General features: G+C 37.1%; 1 protein-coding gene and 1 long non-coding RNA gene across 2 annotated transcripts; both read right to left on the bottom strand.

Annotated features, from left to right (window-relative positions):
• Positions 1 to 627: 627 nt before the first annotated feature.
• On the bottom strand, positions 628 to 4,244 carry LOC145092392 (uncharacterized). Its single transcript, XM_079030335.1, has 2 exons — positions 1,288 to 4,244; positions 628 to 895 (listed from the first exon to the last, which is right to left on the bottom strand). Exons 1-2 carry the CDS (start codon positions 2,178 to 2,180, stop codon positions 886 to 888), a joined length of 903 nt encoding a protein of 300 aa, XP_078886461.1. The 5' UTR covers positions 2,181 to 4,244; the 3' UTR covers positions 628 to 885.
• Positions 4,245 to 4,714: 470 nt separating this feature from the next.
• LOC145094458 (uncharacterized) lies at positions 4,715 to 6,547 on the bottom strand. The gene is made up of 2 exons (XR_013703360.1): positions 5,606 to 6,547; positions 4,715 to 4,952 (listed from the first exon to the last, which is right to left on the bottom strand). It is a non-coding gene; the product is annotated as an uncharacterized LOC145094458 (long non-coding RNA).
• Between the last annotated feature and the right edge of the window lie 20,893 nt (positions 6,548 to 27,440).

Below are 27,440 nucleotides of genomic sequence, written 5' to 3'. Positions count from 1 at the left end.
CAGATGCTAAAAGACTACTAAATCCATGTTTGAAAAAGTACCTTAAACCATGGATTCTTTGAAGGATATAATAAAGGCAACTTATTTGAATACTAAGGTGGAGATTGTAATAAAATATGACATTAAAATAAGTTTAGGATTAAAAGCGTCAATAAAACTAAGGTGTAAGGATTATTACTGTAAACATGACAGTAAATAATTTTTAACACATTTAGAGAATCTAGAATGCATAATTCAGTTGTAGATTTGAATAAGATGACATACCTAATTGACATTTAATGGATTAAACTATATTATTGTGAGATGTCATGTTGGCATGGATATAAAGTATAATGATCATTAAACTCTTTAATGGGAACAATAAAACTTTTTAATTATTAAATATATCTTAAATTAGATTTTATCAATATGTTTCATTGAACTTTGTAAAGTTTAATGCACCGTAGGAAAACTTTAGTAGAGTTGTATGGAGAATAGAACAATGATGTATCAATCCATTAAACTCTAATGAGTTGAATGCATTGTGGATAACTTTAGTTTTGACGTACAATATATAAAGTTTTATGTAGTTCTTTTTGCTTTTTTCTCTATTTCTCTTCGCATAAACACATTAAGAATCTATTTTATTATTTTATTCTTTGTTGTTTCTTTCCACATTCTTACACAAACATATAAACACATCGGTGATTTTGCTTCCTTTGGCACAACACTTTTGGAGAGGTTTTGTCTAATGTTGTTGTTGATGATCAGGTGTCTGACCAGAAGCTCTAGACGAAAATCGAAGAAGGAAATAGCTGATTTAAAAGATGACGATTGAGAGTTGATTGATCGGCGATCCAGTCCCTGATGACGAAGCTCACAATTGATGACCATTGACCACATTGATTATTGATACCTGGTGGAAAATGTGAGCTTTTCTTTGATAGGAACAATATCTTAACTTCTCCTACCATGTTATTGTTCAACATTTTGTGAATGTATATAGTTTAGTAAAATCAGTAATTCTTATTTGTTTCAATTATTTCCATAAATGAACATATCATTTAAACATGAAAATCAATTATGCATTCGGCCACGCATGCAACATGCCATTTTTTAACAAGATTTAACTAGATTTGCTGCTTTATAAGGAGCTATTTGCAAGTGTTAAAAACTTTTGTACAACAATATCTTTTTAAAACAAGAGAGAGAGAGAGAGAGAGAGAGAGAGAGAGAGAGAGAAGCACATATATATGTATCTATATGTGTATGTGTATCAACTAGTGTATGTATATGTGCATTGCTTACTCTATCTTCCATGCATAAAGAAAAACGCAACATTGTGGTGAATTAGAATAATCCTTGTTTACACTATTGTTATCACCCTCTTCGGTCCCATCTTGGCTATCATCCTCTTTATCACTTTCTGAGTTAGGTTGACCAGGTTTGAAAATAAATGACCCATGGTTCGAACCAGGGTTCAAAAACAGCCATGCATGTACGTCCCACAACACCTCAATCGGTTGCTTGTTCACCAACACCGTTTCATTCCCACGAAACTTCCACTGCAAGTTTCTTATATGGATCAGTACGACCCCATCGATACTGATCCACATTTCAGGGTCTTTAGACCCTGAAGAAGTAGAACTTTCCACCAAAATTTCGTAATCTTTTCTTTCTTGATCAAATCTTGCTTTTGTTGTAAAGCTTTTCTTTCCAAAAACATGCTCTTTCTTGAAGAACAAGATTGTATCCACCCCTGGCCGTGATTTTGTCCTCTTGTATACCTTCTTCTCCAAGTCACCAATCAACAACACAACTTCTTCATCGCAAATTAATGCGACGTAGAAATTTGAAGATGGTTCCGGTGAGCCAGAAAACCTGGCTGACCGGAAGTCCCAATAAACATCAATTTGAAGACTATCAACCTCAAAGGTCTTGTAACTCTTTTTGCCCCAAAAATGCCATGGCTTGAGGTCTACCTTGCAGTGATGACGGCGATCGGGAGATTCCACACTGTCTACCAAGATGTTTAATGAGTGGTGCATGATGTTTTTGGTCCAATGGGCCGTCACGGTCCGCCAAAAGCCGCCAATGTGCGCTTGATACATGCATGACACCGTGCATTGTGCGGTTTTTGATGATGATGTAGCTTCTTCTCCTTGCGAAAAAAACATAGATGATGTTACATGAGGATGCATTTTTGATCATGTGGGTTAATTTTCTTCAAAACTCATTTTTCTTGATCTGAAGATCACAAATCAAATTATGATGCTTAAACACATGAAGCACCAAAAGCTTGATCACGAAACCCTTGAGATATTTGGAAAAGATTAATGCTCCTCTTGATCAAAAAATATTATCGTTTGATGATCTTCTGTCTTTATCATTGGAATGGATAAAAAGACGAGGCGTTCCAATTTTTCAAAGCCTTTAAAGGAGTTATAGAGCTTGAAGATACATATCGTATATATAATTGAAGTAATATTTTGCAAGAAGATGATTGAAAACGTTTTAGGGGTGATATTTCTTGAGGTACAAGAAACGAGGGAGACATGAAACATGCACATAAATCTCCGCACAAATGAGTGTTCAGAGAGAAGATAAAATAATACATGAAATAATTAATTGATTTAAAATTTAGTTAATTTAATGATTCAAAAAAATGGAGATAATTTTGGAGACGTAGTTAAGAGGCAAGATTTCTCAATGGACCAAGAAAATTAGAGCAAAAAACATGGAATCGATTTTCTATGGAATATAACGTTATTTATTTTAAACGTATGTTCGGTAATGGGCTTTGCAAAGTTAGGAGTTTTTGACTTTTAGTTTATAAAAACAAATTTGAATTAATGAAAAAACTTTATAATAAAATTACATGAAGTAGCTTTGAGAGTTTTTAAGTTTGAGGTTTTATATTTTATCATTTTATACATTTCAAAAGTTTACAACTATTTTTGACGAACAATTCTACACAAATAAAAATTGTAACTTCCAGCTTCTTTGTTGAGAAAACTCTTGATTTGGTACATACTTCACGTTTGTAACTCGGTTGCGGGATGGGAATACATATGAGTGTAAAATTGTTATTTTAGTGAACTTAACGGTTGAGTCGTTAAGTTTTATGATATCAAGACAAACAAATGATAAATTCTAATTATAAGAACAATTAATCAAAACACCATGCATGTCATATGCACCTGGCGATTAGATACATCGTTCAAAAAAATGCACAGGAAAAGCTATGTGCATATGAGTACAGTTCATACGCACATATATGTGCATTGTGCAGGGTTGAATGATGCAGATGCACATGTATTGTGTGCACGATGTATATTCACATAGTTTTTATTTGTTTCTTTTTTGGCGTTTTTATGGAATGATACAATGCTACATATATATGTCTGAAATAGTGTTTTTGTTGACAAATTCCAAAAGAAAAAAAAAATCTCTACTTCCCTATGGAATTTAGTTTTTTATTGAACCTCTCTCTCTCTCTTTCTCTCTCTCTCTCTCTATATATATATATATATATATATGTGTGTGTGTGTGTGTGTGTATTAAATTTATCCTTAAAATTAGAATTTGTCATCTTGTTTGTCTCGGTATCATCAAACGTAATGACTCATCGTTAAGTTCATTAAAACAACAATTTCCCCTTCAAATCTATTTCCTAGTTGTAACCGGAGTTACCAAATCAAGAAATACAAAAGGGCTTGTAGCCTAACGATGGTATCAGGTGGTGGAAATATGTCCCTCAACCATATGTTGAAGGTTCAAGTCTTGTTGGAGACAAAAAGAGTAGTTAAAGAGTAGGGTATGGAGAGTGTGCATGTGTTTGTTGTTAACAAAAAAAAAATCAAAATTTTCTCGCCAAATATAAGGCTAGTAATTTAAGAAGAACTTACAAGTTAAAGATAGAAGCATTCAAGAAATCTCATATAGGATCTCGACTTTTTTTATAACAGGAAAGCAAAAGTTGAAAGGAATGAAGCCTGGTCCGAAGACTATGCAAGTAGTTAATTTGCAAGCTCTAGACCATGCAACATTCCTTCCTTCTTATTGTCTTCCTCTTATCTTCCATCGTCAAAGCCGAGACAATTTTGCATATAGAACAAAAGCAACCATGATCAAGGTTTTCTAACACCAATTTTATTATTTGAGATAGAAAGATACAGATAAGGTATATGTACCTATAGAATATAAAAAATGGCTATCAGTAGAATGCTCAAGTTAGCCATTGAAGAAAAGATAAAAATGGCTATCAATAGCATGTTCAGGTTCAAGTTAGCCATTGAAGAACAATATAACTGTTTTGTGTGAAAATGGATTAAATTGTACGATTTGGTAGGGAATTGAGGGCCACAAGATGACAAGATCTTGTTTCACTAGGGAGAAGGTTAGATAACCTATGAAAAGCCAATGGAAGAATGGTAGGTAGCTTGACTTGTTTAGAGTTTTGTCTTTTGTCCCTTTGCATGATTGTTGGCTATGTTAACTCTTAATTTTTGGGGGCTAACTAATTCTTCCTTGTTATTCTTTTTCATTCACCCTCAAATCTAATTATTAAAATGTGTTTGTATGACTTTATTTTTAGACAATAATTCATACTTATAAATCAATTTGTCCAAATTAAATTCAATTTGTTCATTTTGTTATTACTCCCGTATAACATCAACCAAAACAATAAACATAAACAAACGGAGACAAATCTCAAGTAGGATTCAAAAACCAATAAAGAAAGAAAGTGTTCCGTGTTCAAGCTTCATCCGGACCATAAGTCGAAAACCAACAAAACACACGTTATCAAGAAAAACAAAACACACCATGTTCCTATTTTGTCACACATCAAATTTATTCAAAAAAATAATAATAATAACCAAACCCCATTTATTTTTTCCTTCCGGATGCATTTTTTTAAAAGCACTTAAATCCTTTGGTATCAATCAATAATACGCATTCCGGTGATTACCCTGCAAAAAAAAAAGAAAAAAAAGATCACCATCAAGATTAGTAAAATATCACATCACATTCATCTATCTACTCAATAAAACTTTCTTCAAATTGTATTCGTTACACAGGACATGACATGACATGATAGAACCACTGTTATTTTCAATGACGGGGATAATGACATTCCCATTAACATATCAAATACAGTACAATATTGACTAGAGGATTTGGTCTATGGCGATAACCAAGCATCATTCGCTTTTTATACTGCTCATATATATATATATATATATATATATATATATATATATATATATATATATATATATATATATCATCATCATCATCATCATCGGGTGTCACTTCCCCAGGATTAGAAGCACCAACACCCAAATGATCTTTCTTCACATTTCCAGCTGCAATTGGATCTGCAATGCCAGTTCTGCAGCCTTTTTTTATTGTGGGATCACTTGGACATGGTGGTGCTGCATGTCACTTAAGAACCGATTAAATCAAGACCATGAACAACAGATTCCAAATCTGTCACACTGCACAAACACAGATATATTCATGCAATTGCTCATGTGTGAATAAAACCTAAAACTACTCCCTCACAAGTTTGATTGTGAAAAAACTAAAAAGGTAGCATAAAACCAGATGTTCATGTAATTACCAACATTAACTTGTTTTACTGACTGTTCATGAACAGAGGCATTAAACTGGTCCAACTTTTGCCTTTTTATGGGTACGTCTTCATCTTCACTTAATTTGACAGAAGGTGCCACAAGTTTTGATTTTTGTTTCAGGCTGAATGCAAGGATGAAGGAGTCTTGTTGACTTTTCCAGAACTATTAGCTTTAGAATGTGACCCATTATGACTAATAACAGCCTTGGGTTGACTGGACACTGATAAAGTTGGATCCAATCTTGATTGTTCTACTTTATCACCCTTTCCCTTTTCTTGCTGAAGTTGTTTGAACCTTTCCACAAATTAACGAATAGCTTAGAAGTTGTTTCTTTCTCCATTTTTGTTGTTTATAGAAACCACTAATTGAAAAGTAAGCTTACAAGCTATTCAGATAATGAAATGCAATTGAATGATCTCAAGTTCTATTATCCTAAAGTAAGCATTAAAGCTGTATACTAATGTGATCATGAAACATAAACCTGTTCCATTCCATAGTTTATAAAGTAAAATCTTTTTTCAATGCATACATAACCCCTAGTCCTATTCACATAGGTGCCTTAAGTAAGCTGATCTAACAGGTCCATAATGAAACTCATCAGCCACAGAAACGAATCAACAAATCACATGCCCAATCATATGCGATAAACGATTAAATTCCATGCTGATTCCAAATTCCATTAGTTCAAAACAGAAATAGAGACGCATAAAAAACCCTAAGTTGAAGCTGACGAGTTGAACGTAAATCGATCAAATGTAGCTTCTAAATTTCATGAATTATAAAAAGATGTATACTAATTATGAATAAACAAACATATCGATTGAAAATCTGGTGAAACGCCAAAGGTGGATCAAGAATGTGAGAGCGAGGAGGGATGGTTCTCAGATCATCGGAGGATTTTGGTACTCCCTGCTTTTCTTTTTGTCTTCGGAATCGGAGAGAATGGAATGAAAATTAATTACTTTTTTTTTTTTGACAAAACTGTAAATTTGGTGCTTGTGGTTTGCGAAAACCTTTGGATGGGGTCCAAAAAGTTTCCAGCTTGCACCGAAGGTCCAAAATCAAGGTTTTCCATTGTTTTTGGTCCAAAAAAACTTGAAAAGTCGATTTTATCCTTTTACATTTCTTTTTTCTATTTTTTTTTATTTATTTTGGTATTTAAATAATTAAAAATAGAAAATAAAATAAACCCCACAACCTCTTCCTCCCCCCCCCCTCTCTCTCTCTCACACACACAGATATATATACATATCGTCTTCATAAAAATGGCTGCCACCATTACTTCAATAGTCTCAAGCTAGATCGACCATAGAAGCTCAAAGTTTTCGACCAAACAAAAATTGGTGTGAAGGGCCTCGTTGATGCTGGAATCCGCCAAATCCCTCTCATCTTCTGCCAATCACCATAAACATCGCACAAAATCAAGTGATGCAATTGTTGGAGGTTTAAGAGAAATTCAAATCGAGTAATCAAATAAAGTGATGAAATATGAGGTATGCTTTTCCAATTATTCTCAGAGGCCTTGGGATTGAACGCATATCACCTCCGAGATCTCGATTGTAGCAAGGGGCTTTTGTTCTCCGACCATTAATACCCTGTTTGTTGACAAAAACCCTTAAGGATTTTAGAAGTGATTAATCGGGTAAGAGATGGTTTATGGTTTGATGTGAAGACCTATATTAGCACCACTTTCACAGACCCAATTTCTACATACATAATCGACTTATCATCTTCAGATCCATTTGGTATGGAGATCGATATCAGCACAACTTGCATAGCCATCACCGGGTGGCTTGAAGATTTTGATGTGGACTACGTGAAATATGTCAGAAACAATTGAGGGGGGAAACAACAATGAGATCGCAGGTAGGTCTAATTTTGTTGGAGGTGCTACTGTTGGAGACGCTTCAATGGTCGGAGGTGTTCTCCTGGCGGAGAAGGTAAGGCTGGCAGAAGCTTAACAGTACAAATTAGGAGAAAGGAGAAAAATGAAGCAACAAAGGCTGCTGTAAGATTGGTCCCTGCTGTGTGTGTATGTCTATGAAGACGATCTGTATTTTTATTTATGTGTGTGTCTATGTGAGAGAGAGAGAGAGAGAGGAGGAGGAGGAGGAGGAGGAGGGAGGGGTTTATTTTATTTTCTATTTTTAATTATTTAAATACCAAAATAAATAAAAAAAATAGAAAAAAGAAATGAAAAAGGGTAAAATTGACTTTTCAAGTTTTTTTGGACTAAAAACAATGGAAAATCTTGATTTTGGACCTTCGGTGCAAGCTGAAAACTTTTTGGACCCCATTCAAAGGTTTTCGCAAACCACAAGGACCAAATTTGCAGTTTTGTCCTTTTTTTTCCCTAAATCCTTCCAACTTGGAAGAGGAAAGTTACGAGGGAAATTGTGATCCTCCCATTTCCCTCCACTTCTTTCTACTTTTCTTCTTTAACGAAACTCGAGAACATCAATTTCTTTTATTTTCTTTTTATTTTAATCTATTTCCTTTCCTTTCTCTCGTTAAGTTGAACTCGGGAACGGGGTGTAAAGGTCCCATACCTCTCATGTATGCTTTGTTTAAAAAAACGTATCCATTATACTAATTTCACAATTTCACTCTAACTTCTACTAGAATAGTTTTTTTTTTTAATAAGGAAACTTCCCTAACAAGGGTTTTCGGTCGGCTTTCTTATACCGACTAATCCCCACTACGAACAGTCGAACATGAGACTATGTCTCGTACCCTAGAGTCAATGCAGACGAATCTCTATAGCCACGGGGGCTGGATAATATCAATATTTGAACATGAGTCAATATGTTATCCACCATATATTTCATATGTCTCACCAAATCACCACAACTCAAGTGGTTACTTTAAATATGGAAGAAACCCTAAAAATTCATGGGTTTAAATAAGGATACCCTAGGGTTTCTTCCATATTTAAAGTCATTAACTCATGACCTAGGGTATCCTTTTTAACCTCCAACCTCTCTCAATGAAGCCCTAGCCCCATTTCATGTTTGTGAGCTTGTTTGATTGAATGAAGGCCTTGTTCTTGGCTTTTGGTGAAGCTTGATGAAAAAGGAAGAACATTGTTGTGCAAGGAGTTATCTTGGATCTCTCAGTCCCTTCATATTTTGGAGTTGTTAGAGGTATAAAGTTCACATCTTGATCCTTGTTCTTCTTGTTTCAAGTTTGGGCTCATTTAGATGTTTAGGTCCCTTCCATGAATGCTCTTGGATTTTGAGAAACTCTAGAGCTTGTTATGACTCTCAAATGGTCCTTAGGTTTTTAAGAATGAGAAAAGATTCATGTTTGAAGCCATGTTGGGTCCACAACAAGAGTTGGATGAGACACGATTCATCAACACACTGAAGGACTTTCAGCTAGCTCCCGATCTATAATCGTTAAATCTTAAGTGACCGGGATACATATATATATATATATATATATATATATATATATATATATATATACAAGATTGACACTCCCACATGTGGTTGCTAGCTACAACCTAATGACAAGTCGAAACAGACATAACTTTCTAAACACATTTGCGACGTCCAACGAAGCATCGTGGTTTTTAGGAATCAACAGTCGTTAGCTCGGTTATAGGAACTCATTGTAACTTAGTTAAACTAAAACTAACTATCTTAGACTACTACTAGGAAACAACCTAAGAAAGTAGTGATAGTACTCACAAACTCGAGGAAGCGAGTTTAGGATAAGCAAGAAAACTAAAATAACCACACAACCTTTTATAATAATAAAACTTGTGGACTCACCAGCATTATGTTGACCTTTCAAAAAACACATGTATTCTCAGGAGAATGAACCCGGTTGAAGAGGGAGGTAACCCTAGTGACGCAACTCGAAGTTTATGTGCTTTACTATTGTATTTTGCTTTTGTGACCTATTTGTACCTCGAACAACTTTGTAACATATTTTATTTAATGAATAAATAGCAACATTGTTTAATATATCAGTGTATTAATCAATGTATGTCTTTGGCCTGAACTCCAACATTCTAACGTCGCACAATCTAACGTTTCCGCCGCCGGTCAGGGTATGGCATTGACTTAATATGGATCTTAATCTATTGAATCACAAACTTGGGCCAAAAAGCATAAAGTACCCATTTTTCCCTTTTGACCAATAATGCATCTTCTTATGCATTCTTTCTCTATAACTTAATCATCTAACCTTATCTTAGTGACTTAAACTGTTCTTGGCCATTTTCATGAAGTTACAACTTCATATTCTCATATTTTCTCATAAATGACCAAATTGCCCTTTTGGTCAATCTTTGGTTAAAAGTCAACCTTCTCAAAAATTTGGGTTCTAACATAAATAGCCTCCAAAACCCTAAAAATGCGATCAACCCATGGGCTTGAGCGACTCACGCCCTTAAGAAGTGTGCCTCGCATCCTTCGATTAAATCTCGATTCTTCATTTTTTCAGATATCAGCAAATTAAACAAAACAAAACCAGGATAAGTTATGTATAAGGAATGTGGATGTTCAAGATGAAGTATTTAACCTTAAAAAATGGAATAATGACTACCTTATAAACTTCCATTTGATTAATTTGACTTAGAATTACTCATAATACTCTAATGAAGCTTCAAAATCGACAAATCCTTCTCAAGATTGGTTTCCTATATTGTTCTCTCCAGTTTTGATAATGTCAAACTGAGGGAGAGTAGATGTAACATCCTCCTTTGGCACGTATCACAATATTTTCCGCTTTGGGCCTCTCGGCACGAGGACTTCCCAGGGGGTCACCAATCCCGGTACTACTCCCGCCCAAGCACGCTTAACTGCATAGCTTTTATGGGATCTGTTGCCCTCACGGCTTTAAAACACATTATGAAAAGGAAGGTATCCACACCCCTTTATATGAAAGTGCTCCGTACTCCTTCCAAGACGATATGGGATCAGGTGCAACCCACCTTCACCCCCCATTATAGGGTTCGACGTCCCCATCGAACACATCAACCCGTGCCCCAACTCTGATACCATTTGTAACACCCCCTCTGGCATGTATCACAATATTGTTCACTTTGGGCTCCCGGCGTGAAAACTTCCCAAGGGGTCACCCATCCTGGATTGCTCTCATCTGGGCACGCTTAATTGCAAAGTTCTTATGGGACCTGGTGTCCTCACGACTTTAAAACATGTTGTGTCAAGGAAGGTATCTACATCCCTTTTAAGGAAATGCTTCGTTCTCCTTCCAAGCTGAACACTTATGAATCCTTCTCCGATTTTTCTTCAGGCTTAGTCGAATAGTCTGTACTAAATTCGACCAACTTTGTGATAGCACTTACAACAACATCAACTTTGCTATGCAAGAAAGTATAGTTCTACTCCATATTTTCCACCTCTTTGGCCATTTCTGATTTGAGTTCAGCCATTTTTTGATCCACAAACTCCTTCATCTTGGTGACTTGCTCAACAAAAAGATCATAACGCTCCTTGGAAACATCACAAAGCTTCTAAATTTCGTACTCAAAGCTTCTAGAATGAACATTCAACCTTTCAACCTGTGCCATTTCAAGACTTTCAACCAAACTTTGAACTCCTGAGACTTTAACAAATGCTCCATCTCTACTCCAGTAACAAAATTCTTTTCCCCAGTTTCTGCTTGGATTTGTAAAAGAGAATTGATTTTGAAGTTAAGGATTTTGAATTGTTTACCTGACATGATCATGTCATCAGGAACATTATCCTCCTCAGGATTGAACCGCAAATCAGCAAAAAAAAACATGATGTCATCGTCATTTGGTTCATCTTCTTGAACTATTCTCTCAGCTTCAGTGGATTGAGAAGATAAGAGAGTAGTAATGTGTTCATGCATGATTGTGGAAAAAGTTGGTGAAATAGTTGAGACTGGTAGTGAAGTTAGAATAGGTGATGAAAGTGGTAATGAAGTGAATGTTTCGAAAGTAGAGTTTTCGATGGTGGATGAGACTATTGTGGAAGTTGGAATGGTTGATGTTTTAAGAGTTGAAGTAACAATGGCTTTATTTTTCTACACCCCTTCACCCATATTGACATATGTGTCCTTATCAGATAAGTTCACAGTGATGTCTGGAGTTCAAGCCTCCTCTATATAGGACTCAGTATATGAAACCACGTGTGGTATGACCTTAGTCTTCTCAGGGATAGATGTAGATGTTTGACCATTCAAATTAGTATTTTTATCCGTATTAGATACATTTACAGTGACACCAGAATTTTTAGTCTCCTCGAAAATCGACTTGATTGGAGAATCCCTTCGAGGCGACCCAAGCCCAAAATCATCATGGTGAATATTCTCACTAGCACCGTTATTATCAGTTTCGACAATGACCTGATCAAGTGGATCTTGATTCTTTCTCTTCTTTTGGTATAGCTTCTGAGCCATATCGAACGTCTGTCGTTTCTTCGAAGCGGGAGAGACAGGAACATGAACTTCTCTAAACAGTACACCTCTTTTGTTGATTTGAGGTTTGAGAATCTTATACCCTTCCGAGACAAATGAGTATGAGAAGAATCAATATGAGCTTGCTCAGTTGTCGCGATTTTGGGTTCTTGAACTGCTGGCTTGATTGGAGAATCACGAGGCCTCTTGGCTGGCTTCTTGGTTCACTTGAGAATACTAGTCTTCGAAGGAATAATTTCTTTAGAAACTTCCTCCACCACAGGTTGTGGATTCTCAATATGCTTCTTCTTCTTCGTTGCTTTCGCAGGTTTTGAAGAAACATCGATCCCTTTCAATGGAAGAACACCGACATAAAAATTAGCATCAACGGATGTCAAGTACCGACCAAGAACTTAATTTTGCGGATCAATACGCCTTAGCATCACATCTGGAATGCAAGCGACATTAGGAAAAATGATTGGATCATCAACAACAAGTCTTGGAGCAACAAATGTCAAAAACTCAGCAGTTTCGACATTTGAAGGAACCAAAATATCTTCTTGTTCATAAACCTCCTTGAGAATCAAACTCTAGTATCGAGCACATGAAACACCATTTGTCAGATTGGTGTGAGTAATTTCTGCGCCAAATTCCTCCCATAGTTGTTTGGAATAATCAACATTCAAACCATAATATATGCTAGCAATCATAACATAGACTTCCAATTTTGCGTTGTCTAACCCTAAACTGTGACAAATCAAGCATCACAATACAATTCCAAAAAGAAAACTCCATACACAGGGAAGACTCAATTTTCTAAATATACTTATTCCTGTCAGAACGGGTTGATGCCCCAGCTCGTTGAACATGTGAATAACTTGTTCATCAGTGACTTCATAAAAAGTACCTGAAACAGGCAACTTCATGCTTTGGGTAAACTGCTTCTTTGTGAGCTTTCACATCTTGTTATTCATCAGCTGAAACGTAACAAATTGTGTTGTTTTGTTGAACACTGTAGTGGAACCAGCAAGAGAAATCTAAGGCATTGGTACTGCAAACAATGATGATAACACGGTGGATATAACAGGGTGATTTAGGGCTAAAATCAACATTTGTGACTGTTCTGGATATTGATCAACTGTTGGAAGCAAATGAAGATTTGTGTTCTGTATCTTCATCAGAGGTTGTGAAATTTCTTCTTCCCTAGTGGTGTTTGTGGGATCAACATTGGTGTAAGGAGCAGCCATTGTTGTGATTTCAAGGATTTTTGAAGACGATGAACTTTAGAGAATTTTGGGAAATTTGTTCTGAGAGCATAAAGTCTGATAATGATACCACCTTCCTTATATAAGCTATGGTATTTTTGAATTTGAACCGGTTACCAATAATACACTGCTACATATTTGCATTGGTTACTTAATTGATCACTGTAAAAATTGCCACGTGATAAAAGTGATCATCACATTTTCCTCAAATCCCGTGAAGATCCCGAACCGTCATGTCTGTCGGATCTTTCAATGTTCCCAACCGGATAAGAACTGCCACTTATTTTGAACTGAGAGCAAGGACATCTTGTTGTTTCGACACCAAGAGAATATCATTCCTTTGCATTGAGGTAAGTCTCATTCATTTTTCGGATTTGAAAGCAAAATTATATGCCAGACTTTGCGAAATCTTGGTTTCGAGTTGGTATTACCTAAAACCTCAAGGATTCCAGTGCAAATGTGTGCCAAAGAATGATTGAGAAGCAATAAAAATATGGGTATTATGATATCAAATTGCATTTGATACAAAAGCGTTTGGATCCCGGGCAAAGATCTCTTCATTCGACATCAAGAGAGATGACAAACTGCTTGTTTGGTTTCCCGTGAAATACAATCAAATATTCATTGATAATAATTGAAGGGATTCTATTTCATTGGTTTCAAAATGTAAGCTCAATTTTTCTCAATACCACAACTTAACATAAGTGTGATGCAAATGAACAAAATTACTTGGATGACCAGTGTAGTCAAGAACAAGTATGGTTGGATATGATTTAGAGTAATAAGAAATCAGAAAGATATTCAGACTAAAATCACATTTCAAAAAAATTAGTAATGGACCGTGTTGGGAAAAAATGTCTTGGTTGTAGAACATTTTATTAAGGTCACGCAAGTCGAATGGAATATGATTTTGAATCTCGAAAGGTACTGAAACAAATGTTTCATTATAATCTTGAACAAAAATGTTCAATGTCAATTCCTTGATAGTTGGGGTTTTTGGGTTTCACAATCATCATGGAAGAATGACTCAGGATCATAAACACAGATGGTGGAATATCTACATTCTGGTAGGTTTCGACCAGAGATGTCGAGGATATGCAGTGAAGTGTGTGATTATGAAAAAAAAAATTAGTGAAAAATATTTTGTTTAAGAACTATTGTACATCTGCGAAATATATGGACATTGTAGAAATCTATTTACTTAATATGAGAAGAGAAAGGTATCTCTTCGACTAATGTGAATGTAGCCTAATTAGGAAGGAACTTTTGTAGTAATAGTTCCATTAAGGCTTTGAACACATAAAGTCTATGAGGCTTGAGGTCAACATACACCAACATGCTTCTAGGGACGCTTAACTAGTACATAAGTTCGAATGAATACATGTCCCTTAGATGGATATGATCGTGGGGCATGCACCTCAATAGTACGTTGTTACAATGAGACACAGAATGTTAAGCAAAATATGAAATAATAACAAGAAAATATTTTTCGGGTTTTTGGATTTTTGAAATTGAAAATAGAACAAAAAAAACTTGTAAAATGTTACAAAGTGACGTTCAACCTAGTAAGTAGCAACCCCCATTGATGTCACTCATCGAAAAATTTTCTCCCCCACAAGGCGAACTAATTTCAGAATGATTTAAAGGAAAGTTGAATGCGAACGCATGCGAATGCTGAACCGGAACAGTAACCTCTGAACGATTCAGAAAAACACCAATCGAATAGACACCTTTTCAATCAAGAAGAACCTAGAACAGAACTTGCTTCAATCATCCCCAAACCATTCAAAATCCTTAAAAATGACTTTTCATCTAAAGGTTTTGTAAAAATATCTACAAGTTGATATGTTCTTTTCACAAAATGGACCTCAATTCTCTTGTCTTCTACATGGTCTTTTATAAAGTGATAGCGAAGAGCAATGTGTTTGGTTTTCGAATGTTGGACTGGATTATGACAGATGAGAATGACACTTTGTGAGTCACAATACAAAAGAATTTTCTTCATATTGATTGCATAATCGCACAGTTGACTTTGTATCCAAATAACTTGATATGTGAAAGTTGCAACAGTTGCATACTCTGTTTCTACAATCAAAAACAAAACACATGTTTTTTTCTTCGAGTGCCAACTCACTAGCTTTCCATCCAAAAATTAACATCCACATGTCGTTCTCTTTCGATCTAGTTGACAGCCACCTAGGTCTGCATCTAAAATTGCCTATATAAAGAATCACGTCTTCAATGGATACTAGCGAAAAATGGTCTTCACAGCATTGAGATGGGGTTCTCTTGGGTTCAGTTGGTACCTAGCACAATTACTTATAGCAAACATAATATCAGATTGACTTGTAGTTAAATACACGAGCGAACCTATCATGCTTCTATATGTTGTTAAGTTTACAACTGACTAATCCAACGAAGGATTCAAGTGAGTGCCAACCGCAATATGTACTTTTACTTTTGTGTTATTCAGCATCCCAAATCTTTCAAGCAGGTTGCGTGTATGTTTCTCCTAATTAATAAAGATGCCTTCCTTGCTTTGAAGAATATGTAAACCCATAAATTATTAATTTTCCCCATCATACTCACTTTGAACTATCATAAGCTCCTCAAATTCCTTAGATAAAAAATGGTTATTCAAACCAAAAATTATATCATCGATATAAATTTGAACAAGCGTCAAGTGATTCCTAACTTTCTTTCGAAACAAAGTGGCATCAACTGATCCTTGTTTAAATTTAGCAATTTTCAAAAAACTGGTCAAGGTTGCATACTAGGCACGAGGTGCTTGTTTCAACCCGTAAATTGCCTTATCTAGAATATAACAGTGATCAGGATAGTTATCATTGACAAAACCCAGTGGTTGTTAGACATAGACCGTTTCCTCCAAAACTCCATTGATGAATGCACACTTGACGTCCATTTGATACACATCGAAATCTTTATGCGCTTCATAAGCAAGAAAAATTTGAACTTCCTCGAGTCGTGCAACATGGGCAAAGGTTTCCTCATAATCGATACCTTCTTGTTGAGAGTAACCTTTAACGACTAATCTTGCTCTATTTCAAATTATATTGCCTTCTTTATCAGTTTTATTTTTGAAAATCCATTTTAAACCAATTAACGAAACATCCTTTGGTTTAGGAATTAACCTCCAAACTTTGTTTCGTTCAAACTCAGCCAGTACAGATTGCATTGCAACAACCCAATATGAGTGTTTAATGCAACCTGTAATGTTTTTGGTTCTAATTTTGAAATGAACACATTAAACATACAATATTCTTGATGAACATTTAGCACTTCATTTTTGGGTCAAATCTATGCACGTATCAATACACCAACATGTGAATCACCAAGAACCTGTTCCTTTGGATGGTTGCATGTCCATTTGTCCAGTGGTGGATATGCGAGATCAATATCTAAAGGTGCATCTTCGAATACATTCTCCGCTTCTGAACCTTCTCCTGCATTCAAAATATTATCAATGACATCATGAAACTCATTAGATTGGTCATTTATGTTACCAGGATTCGATCCACTTGGCTCCCCCTCAACCAATGGATTTGAGTTCTGATGCTCCCCCTCAATATCAACATGGTCCAGCACAAGCTCCCCCTCGACTTGAGATGTAGTTCGCATATGCTCCCCCTTAACAGTTAAATCTTGATTTTCATCATGTAATGTCAAACTCAAGTGTTCCCCATCCAATTGATCATTAGTTGAAACCGGTACTCGTTCGGCAGTCACTCTTGAAGTTAATATGGAATGAGTGTCATCTTCTTCCCGTGTAACAGTCGAATCATCTGAATGTTTCGATACTTCAGGAATATGATTATCATCAACATGGTTTTCAACATCAATCACCCTATCTGGAATGCCAAAAATAAAATCATAATCAATATCATAAGAATTCATGATTTAAGAGTCATAATTTGTAATAGAAATAATAGGCTTTTGTACAAAAGACTGTTCGACACGCTTGACATAATAGTCATCAAATGTAAGATTAAAAGTTTCTTCGATCTTTTTTGTTCGTTTTTTCAACACCCTATAGGCAACATAGTTGTGTGAATATCCCAAGAAGATTCCTTCATCATCTTTTGACTGAAATTTAGAAATATTGTCCTTAAGATTCATTATGAAACACCTACACCCAAAAACATGAAAATTTTTCACATACGGCTTTCTTTTCTGAATTATCTCATAAGGTGTGATGTTGAAACGATGATGAATAAAAGAACGATTTGGTGTAAAACATGCTACCGAAACAACTTCTACCTAAAGATATTAAGGCAAATTTGCATACGTATGCATGGTTCTTGCAGATTCGCATAGAGAACGGTTCCTCCTTTCGACTACACCATTTTGTTATGGTGTGTAAGGAGACAAAAAGTTATGTGAAATTCCTAACTCTGTCAAGAATGAATCAAAAATTCGATACTAGTATTCTGAGCCATTGTTATTTCAAGAGGAGATGGTCAGGATTCCTTTAGATGTTTGCGAGTTATATCTCAGATTGGTCCTCTGTTATTTCCTAGGTTATCAAGGATGGTTATATGCTTTTCTTCATGTCGAGAAGTCTTCGATGAAACTTTAGATGGTCCTATCTAGTAGAGTGGGTTAAGTATGTACTGTTGTTATCCTGGTCCTTGTCAGGATCAATTCAGGGGTATTGCTTGGAAGATCTTTGGTTAGGGTTAGCAAGATAGTTCTCCAATGGAGTCAGGGTTCAGTGGTTCTATCAACTATTCGGGTATGATCGGTAGTTGCCTATGGATGAAATTTGGGGTTTAAGGCATTACCGTTGCTAGGGAAGGAACGGTAGCAGGGAATGGTAGTGTCAGAGGCATGAGTTATTTGGTCACTGGATGTGCCAAGGAAGTTTTGTATCTGTATGAGTTGTAGTTGGTTAGAGTTCAGTAATTCTTTGAGAATGAAGATTAGAGTAGAGGTTCGGTAGTGCATGACAAGGGTTATGGTTATTAGTCACAGACATAAGAACTCAAGGAAGTGGCATGGTATCAAGGAAGGTGATTTGGATCATCGGACTAGTTAAGGTCTCAAGAGCATTCTACCGGATTCTAGAAGTTGGGAAATCGTTGAGATTTGGCTAGTAATGGAACACTAGTTTTGGTAATCACAAGTCATAGGCAGTTCCTATTATATGACGGTCGATGGGTTGGGAATCCATCAGAATTATAGGATGAAAGAGCTTCGACAAATCCAAGTGGGGGATAATCGATTAGAATTTCCAGGAATTGGATCGAGTATGGAACTAGGGTAAGTTTCACATCCTGGTCAGAAATAGAGACGACTCAAGTGACCGTTTAGTTTGGGGTTTTGTAAGTGGGAGTTCAGAGAACTCCCGGCAACTGGTCGGCATTTTCTTGTTATGCATACCCGGTTTGTGGATGGATCCTAACCAAGAGTCGTGTAGAGCCTCGCTGCCTGTGCTTATCTGATGCAGGTTCAATTCAAGATATTTGGAATTGAGATGGTTGGGTTGTGATGAAACCTAGGGTGGTAATCATGGTTGGTTAGAAGTGTTGTGACACTGTGATGGGATCGTAGCATTCACCTGTTCGAGGTAGACTATCATTGGTAGTGGACATGAGCGTAAAGGGAGAATCAAGTCGTGCCTTGGGCGCGCCAGTTAGAATTGTCACAAAGTATTTCTCCGTTATGGGTTGAGGACCATTAGGGTCTGAGGTGGAGCTGGGCCTGTGTAGCCCTAGATGGGTGGGACCCGTGGGCAAGGTCGCTTCGTGGTATAATTTGGGTGGGACCCATGGGCAAGGGCCATGTGATTTTGGCAATACAGGTGGAACCTGATAGAGACCGTTGGGTCAAGGTATTTGGATCTTGGATTTCAGGATTGAGTGTGTGGTTAGTATGTGATGCAGGGGATGTTTGGGCTGGGTAGCCTTGCTATCTGAACTCTTGGGAACCTGGTGGTTGGACCAGGTGTGAGATAGGTAGTCTATGCGTTGGTTTGGGAACCTTATAACTCGATCTAGCAAGGTTTGTCATCATCAGAAAGTGTTGGGTGAAATGCAAGTGCAAATTTTTGGATCTCGGTTTATGAGTTGAGTATCAGGTCAGTTTATGGGTAAGATCTCGAGTCGGGTACCGCAAATGATTTGTGCAGAATTTCCATTTTCGTGGGTTGACGATTGGGGTATCTATATGTCGAGGGCGTCGATCGATGGGTGTAATGGTAATGAATGGATTCAGTTTTGGATGGTAGGTTAGCTCTCGTGATTGTGTCTTGGATTGGTTCCATTGGTAAGAGCATCAAGATAAGTCAGGGCGGTATTACTAAACTGGAACTCAAATGTAGGGTAGCTTGTTATTATGAGGTGATATCAGGTCACTTGCAGTCGGGTTTTGGATAATCTCCGAGTAGATGATGTGACCCTGTTGCGCCGCTCTCATATGAGTCTAACCGTTACAGGGATGAGTCTCCTACTCGAAGGATTATCTGAGCCTACTGTCAAGTATAAGTGTTCTGCAGGGATATTTGGTCTGTGATTCTGTTTTCTAGTCAGAACCTCAAGTTATTAAAAGTTTAGTAGTTAGTTGGGAAATTAATGGGATGGATTCAACAATGGTTCAGTATGGGCAATCTGTCAGGGAGTCAGACCATCTTGAGACTTCAGATTTTAGGTTAAGTAGTTGAGGATTAATTTGCAAGGGATTCGTTCATCTTCGAGGTTGTGGTCTTGTTGCTCAGTGTGTTGGCTTGTTGGGAATGGGAAGGAATGATTTCGAGGACGAAATCAAATTTAAGTCGGGGAAAATTGTAACATTCAATTTGGAATTAAATAAATAAGATTAAATAAAATAAATAAATAAACCCTGAGATATAAACTATATTTCATATTATTATTTAATTGAAGCCCTCAATCCATAATAGTTTATTAGTGTTAGCCTTAGGAGTAAAATGTTATAAATTTGGGAATTTACAGTCTAAAGGTATCATTTGGACTTATATTGAATAGATTTTTGGAAACAGTGGCTAAAGGGTAAAATCTGGATTTAGCTTGTAATGTTTAGTGAAGTAGGGGCCGATTGTGTTAAAGGGAATGAAGATTTATTATGGAGTCGGGGTTTAAGACTGTCGCTTCCCGCTTCCCCCTCGTCGCATCTCCAAACCCTAAAACTAATCTCTTTTTCAGCCACCACCATGAGAAGCCTCCTTAGCCGTCGCTGCCCAGTTGAGTTCGACCGCCGCCTGTCCGCATACTACCTCGCTATTGAAGCGCCACTACCACAACCTTGCTGTCGGATGTTGTGGGCAACCGGAGAACCACCAAAGACCGTGGAACATGTTGTGGGCGTCGATGTGTGGGGCACGAGCAACCGAAAGCTCTCGGTAAATTATTTGCGACCCATCTCTCATTTCCTTTGTTCATTCTGGCGAGTGTGACGTGCGGTACGTCCTTGATGCCGCTGTCGGTTTCGACCGTCGTTTCCGTTAACTCCGACGTTGTCAGCCATCAAGTTGGTGGGTAAGGGATGTTGTATCATGTCGTGTATGTTCGTGTATTGTTGCTAAATCCCGAGAAGCTTGTTGGCTGGAGGTGAGGCGAACCACCATGGCAGCCAACCATGGTGGCTGCCGTTTTCTGCCACCCATTGCCGCCACCAGCCACCGTGGGAGGCGGTTGTGTGTGTGTGTTTTAATGATGAATGTGATATCAATTTTTCTTAGCCAAAAGTGAAGAAGACCACCACCGCCGTGAGGTGGTGGCTACCGCCATGAGCCGCTGTCAACCACCATCGCCCGAGATGGCAGTGGGTGACGCTCGACCTAGTGAAAAAGTAATTGACCTAAAAACTTAACCATTGGACTAATTGGCATGTTTTTGGTTGGAAACCCTAATTAGGGTTTGGGAAACCCTAATCTTGGAAACTTTAGTTTGGGACTTGTCGAGACCTGCGTTTGAACAGTTGGATTTGGAATTTTGAATTATGCCCAACCACATTGTATGATTGGTCTAGTGGAGTGACGGACTTAATTGATTATGTCCTTAATTGGTTAAGTAAGAACACTTAACCCTAATCGTCATTTTATGTGAAAACCCTAATTGTGTTAGGTTTTGAGTTGGGCTTAGATGTTTGGATTCTTGATGGCCCATCTAAGAACAAGTGTATGGACTAGGTATTTGGATGGGCTTTAGGGTAAGGCCCATGTAAGGCGATTGGGCCCAATTTGTAAAATTGGGCCATAATTGGGCCTTGGTTGATTATTTGACTTTTGGGCCTTCAGAGTGTGAGTTTGGGCCTTGGGCTTGGATCAAGCTAGGGTAGTGGTAAAATGTTCTTTTTACCCCAAATATGGTTGTATGGCTATGCATTGGAACCCAATTATTAATTAGGTCTTATTTTGATGTTGACGGTTCGGGATCAGTCAGCCAGCAGTCAGAGATTTACCGCGGGACTTCAGTAGTGCAATGTGAGTTTCCCTACTGGGTTTAATGGGTCGGTCTATAAGGGGGAGTATAAGGTTACTGCCTATAAAATGGCAGTTTAATGGGTGTCCACTCTCACCCACCACTTCCTTAAATGATGGAGGGTCGTTAGCCGAACGGGTTTGACAAGACATTAATTCTCCTTTCATTAAAAGTATAATGATAAATATAAAGTAACTAAACCTTATTAAATTCCCAATCATAGTTACTTTAGAAAAAATGTGAATTTGGTGCTAACCCATGAAATTACACTTTGTACCTTACCAAGTCGTTGGTGGAGCGTATGTGAGTAACCGACACACTAACATGGACTAGTAAGAGTGGCAAAGGGTAACTTAATGTTTATCATAGATTGGTGGAGCGCGTGTGGGTAACCTGCACATTGATTAGGTGATAAAAAATTAAGGGTACCGATTCAATTTGCATGGTTATTCACACCTTGTTTGAGATCCTCGACATCCCAGACACAAACTTGAGAAGGCACAATTGAGATTTAAACATGCCATTGAATAGTTCAATGAATCTCAAGGGATCTAGGAGTTTCAATCCAATTAAAACCCAATACCCTATTAGGTTTTTCATGGGGTGTTTTATGTTACTTTTGGACTCCATTGTTGAGCTTTCTTGGATCTTGATAGTTCCAGACCATAAGAGCTGTCCTTTTGAGCTCTTGGAAGCATTGAGAGTCATAAAAATCGGACCTTAATGGTTAAGCCACAACTATGCAGGTGTTTTATGGTCACAAAGTTTGTTTAAGGACTAAAATCATGTTTTGACCCCCATCCATGCATGCAAAGCCATAAAGTTTGTGACTTTATGGATTAGGATGTCTTAAAGAACCTCGATCTATGTTCTGGACGTAGGGACTTAATGGATTAAGTCACAAATAGAGTCCTAATGAAGTTGGCCAGTACAGCGGGCGTACACCCTGGTACGTTGCGTGTACTGGGTCAACTTCCCGCTTTTGGTCAAGGCCAGCGTACCTTGGGCGTACGTGCCAGGTACGCCGCACATACGCATGCAGAGTAGTGTATATGGATTTTTGGGCCTTAGAATTTTGAGCCTGGGTTGTTGGGCCTCATGGCCCACTGTAACATCCCAATTTTGAAGACCAAAAATGTCATTTTTAATATAATGATTTAGAAAAACATTTATAAGAAAACATCATCGAGTCTCATCATTTCATAAAACCATAATCACATGTCTTAAAACCATATAATAAAAATAGTAACAATGTCAAAGTACAATCCCAAGAATCTCATAATGTGGAAATCATGTGTGTGATGCGTTGCTACCGTGCCAACTCCTTCACTTCGATGAAGAGGTAACTGAAAACAAAAGTGAAAACTATAAGTGTGACATCCCCAATTTTCTCGGTCAGAAAAGACCGATTCCGTTTATGCTTTTTAAAATATAATCAAAGTAATCTTTCAAAAGGTGTTGCGGAATTTGTCCCAAAAACAAAATGTGATAAACATTTATCAAAGCATTTCTTAAAGAAATGTGTTTTCGTTTCATTATAAAACTCAAGATGTCCACATCGATATAGACCAAAAGCATAAACAGAACGTACATTCATTTACACTAGTGATTTATATCTCCTTTAATCTCTCACTGTAATGTGGCTTCGTATCGACACTTGTGATACAAATAAACTGAGTGGGTCAGGCTTGGGAGCCTGGTGAGCATATAGGGTTTTCAACCCACAAATAATAAATTTATTAATTTTTATCAGCCAACAATAAATTTATTAATTTCATCAACGAGCAACAAACTTATCAACCCACAATAAATAAATTTATTATGTTTAAACATCAAACAATCAACCCAATTCCTCATCCCCATTATCCTCTTTATTCTTAAGGATCCACCCCAAGAAATCATCTTTTCCTCGTTCATTTATTCCTAAGGAATAGACACGAATTCATCTTTGCCTATGACGCAGCTGCCAATGTTATTTATTAGGCGCAACTGCAAATAACATATTTTATTTTCTATTGGGCACAGCTGGAAATGTTATTTATTAGGCGCAACTGCAAATAACATCTTTTATCTTCTATTGGGCACAACTGCAAATGTTATTTATTAGGCGCAACTGCAAATAACATCTATATCATCTTTCATCCCTCATTCTTATTATAATAATTAAGTTTAAAGCGCATAACTCATTCTTATTACTTCAAAACGATTTTCAATGGTTGACCTAGACTATTATATAATCATTAATGCTTAGCCCAGAAACACGGACGTTAAAATTCTCTCCTCCTTAGAATGATTTCGTCCCCGGAATCATACATTAACAAACAAATGTGTATAGCGATTCAACATGTCCCTCTCCGTTTCCCAGGAGATATTTGGCTCATTCAAATGTTTCTATCGTACAAGCACTAAATCTACCATCTTGCGTCGCATCTTCTTAGTCTTACGATCAACGATTGCCTCTGGTTTTTCAATTAACCTCTTGTTTTTATCCAACCTTAACTCAGAAATTGGAATTATGTCGGGAACTTCACCCGTGAACTTTCTCAAATAACACACGTGGAAAGTGTTATGAATATCTTCTAGTTCTTCTGGTAGTTCTAGCTTGTAAGCTTGATTCTCAATTTTCTGAAGAACTTTAAACGGTCCAATAAACTTTGGACTCAACTCTCCCCGAAGCAGAACCATATAAGTCTCTGCACCAGCACCATCCACCTACATTGAATCAACATCCTTTTTAGCGAAAGCTTTTCCTTTCCCCGAATCACGTAACATACTCATCTTAGTCGGACTCGATTCGATATGACCTCTAGGGTCGGAATAACAATCATCTTCTTAGTCATTACCGAAACGATGGTAACGACATACTTGAACAAAAACAAAATCAATTACTAGCTTCTTGGTGGCCTTGTGACTTTCCCTGATCCAAGTGTGAGTCTTGTGCTTCCAGTAGTATAGGCCTCTACTACTATTCACACCTACTCATACTCGTCCCAAGTATTGTCTCGCAGTTTTCCAAGTCACCATTCAAGAAAATCAAATAACCATTTAACATATCAAATAAGAAAACCCAGTTTTATATTACTTCTTGATACGATTACACAACTACGCCTCTAATAGGCTACACCACACGTTACTATTCACATTGCTACTTTATAACTTGATCTTCGGGTATGAAGTCCTCATCCTTGATTCCTCGCGTTGTTATCTACTTCGTCGAGGATCATGTAGAATGCCCTTGGTTTTGGTGGTGCATTTGGCTTTGTAGCTCCTTCCCTCTTTGGGCAGTCTTGCTTGTAGTGCCCTTCTTCATTATATCTGTAACACGCCCTTTTGTTGAATGTAAATTCATTGGTGTAATGCCCATGCTTCCCACACTTGAAACATGTAACATCCTCGCCACATTTCCCAACATGTTTCTTTTTACACTTTTCACACCATCTTGTTTCACTTCCTCCTTCTCCTCCTCCTCCAATCTTCGAGAATTTTCTCTTCTCGTTGGACCTTGAAGATCCTTCAAACTTCCTCTTTTCTCCTACCTTATCTTTTTACAGACCCTTTTCTTTTATCTGGGTCTCTACATTCTTTGCTGCTCTAACAACTGTTTTCAAATTAGTTGCCATTTTGACCATCGGACCAAAGTCCGTTGGCAATCCGTTAGCAATCCGTTAGCAAATCTATATATCTTGGAAAGTTCATTCGGCACCAAGTATGGAAACAACTTCATCTTTTCGGTAAACGCAGTAGCATAGTCATCTATGCTCATTTTCCCTTTCTTTAAGTTCAGAAAGTCATTGTTTAGGTCTATCAGATCCATTTCTGAGCAGTATTGCATTTTCAACTGCTCCATGAATGCTTCCCAAGACATCTTCCTGGCTTCTCCTTATGGCATTGTATCTGCCCACAACTTCCACCAACTTAAAACTCCAGTCTTTAGTTGTCTGACTGCAAAGACTGTCGTTTGCTTATCGTTACAGTTGCAACTTTCAAATACCATCTCCGTCTCGGAGATCCAGTCCATAATCTTTACTGGCTTTGGGCTTCCAGAAAGACTTGGTGGTTTGGTACCCAAGAAGTTCTTATACATATGTCCATCTCCGTCGATTCTCCTCTCCGGGTCATTCCCTCTTGCCACTGGGGGTTCAACTTGACTGACGGTGCGGCTGTAATTTCCTTCCTCTGACTGTTCGTCATTTAGTTCAAGTTGTTCAATAGTCATTAAAGGTTCACTCCTGTTTTTCATCAATAGTTGTCTCATTTCTTCCCTTTGTTCAACCATCATAGCCTGAATCATGGCTTGTACTCCAGCCATTGTGATTGGTTCTGGTGTAGTTTCTACTATAGGTGCATGCTCAATCACTTAGGGTTGAGGTTGTTGATTCCTATTCGCATTTCCAGCTCCACTTCAGGTTCTTACCATTATGATCTAAACACCAAATTAGGCGAATTTAGATCTCTATTCACAATAGATATTTAAATTCTCCTTATCACTCCGAAACGTTTACATGCTAGTTCTAATATCGTAGTCATACGCTTAGAATCCTGAACACATAAGGTTTCCAGATCCGGTCGGCAACAGACCATAGATCCGAACAATTAATATCATATATGGCAAACATATAATATTTAGCACATAAAATCATTTTAGGCATCTTTCCTAAAATATACTAGTGCTCGTGTCTAAAATATGGTAGACAATCGTCTCACGATTATCATTTAGCATTATAAGTTTAAGTCTAGAAATCCTACAAATTTCTAGTTCGTTTAAACTAATGTTCTGATACCAACTGTGACATCCCCAATTTTCTCGGCTAGAAAAGACCGATTTCGTTTATGCTTTTTAAAATATAATCAAACATTTATCAAAGCATTTCTTAAAGAAATGTGTTTTTGTTTCATTATAAAACTCGAGATGTCCACATCGATACAGACCAAAAGCATAAACAGAACGTACATTCATTTACACTATTGATTTACATCTCCTTTAATCTCTCAGTGTAATGTGGCTTCATATCAACACTTGTGATACAAATAAACTGAGTGGGTCAGGCTTGGGATCCTGGTGAGCATATAGGGTTTTCAACCCACAAATAATAAATTTATTAATTTTTATCAACCAACAATAAATTTAAAAATTTCATCACCGAGCAACAAACTTATCAACCCACAATAAATAAATTTATTATGTTTAAACATCAAACAATCAACCCAATTCCTCACCCCCGTTATCCTCTTTATTCTTAAGGATCCACCCTAAGAAATCAGCTTTTCCTCGTTCATTTATTCCTAAGGAATAGACACGAATTCATCTTTGCCTATGGCGCAGCTGCCAATGTTATTTATTAGGCGCAACTGCAAATAACATCTTTTATTTTTTATTGAGCACAGCTGCAAATGTTATTTATTAGGCGCAGCTGCAAATAACATCTTTTATTTTCTATTGGACACAGCTGCAAATGTTATTTATTAGGCGCAACTGCAAATAACATCTATATCATCTTTCATCCCTCATTCTTTATCTACCCATGTTTTACCCAACATATTTGTAGATATAAAATATATATACAATTTAAAACTTGTATAAAACATTCTTTCAACATCAATCTAAAATAAACAAACAACATATATACACATAGCACGTATTTTATATAAAATACTTCATATCTATGTGTAAGATGAAAGTGACTATACACTCATATGATAAGACGACG

The sequence above is a fragment of the Lactuca serriola genome, chromosome 3 (genome assembly GCF_051521515.1).
Source record: "Lactuca serriola cultivar US96UC23 chromosome 3, Lser_US96UC23_V15, whole genome shotgun sequence".
Taxonomy (NCBI): domain Eukaryota; kingdom Viridiplantae; phylum Streptophyta; class Magnoliopsida; order Asterales; family Asteraceae; genus Lactuca; species Lactuca serriola.
This window is presented reverse-complemented; position numbering and strand designations above follow the sequence as displayed.

Excerpts from the sequence above, each read along its gene's own strand:
- LOC145092392 (XM_079030335.1), bottom strand. The coding sequence starts at position 2,180 with ATGCATCCTCATGTAACATCATCTATGTTTTTTTCGCAAGGAGAAGAA.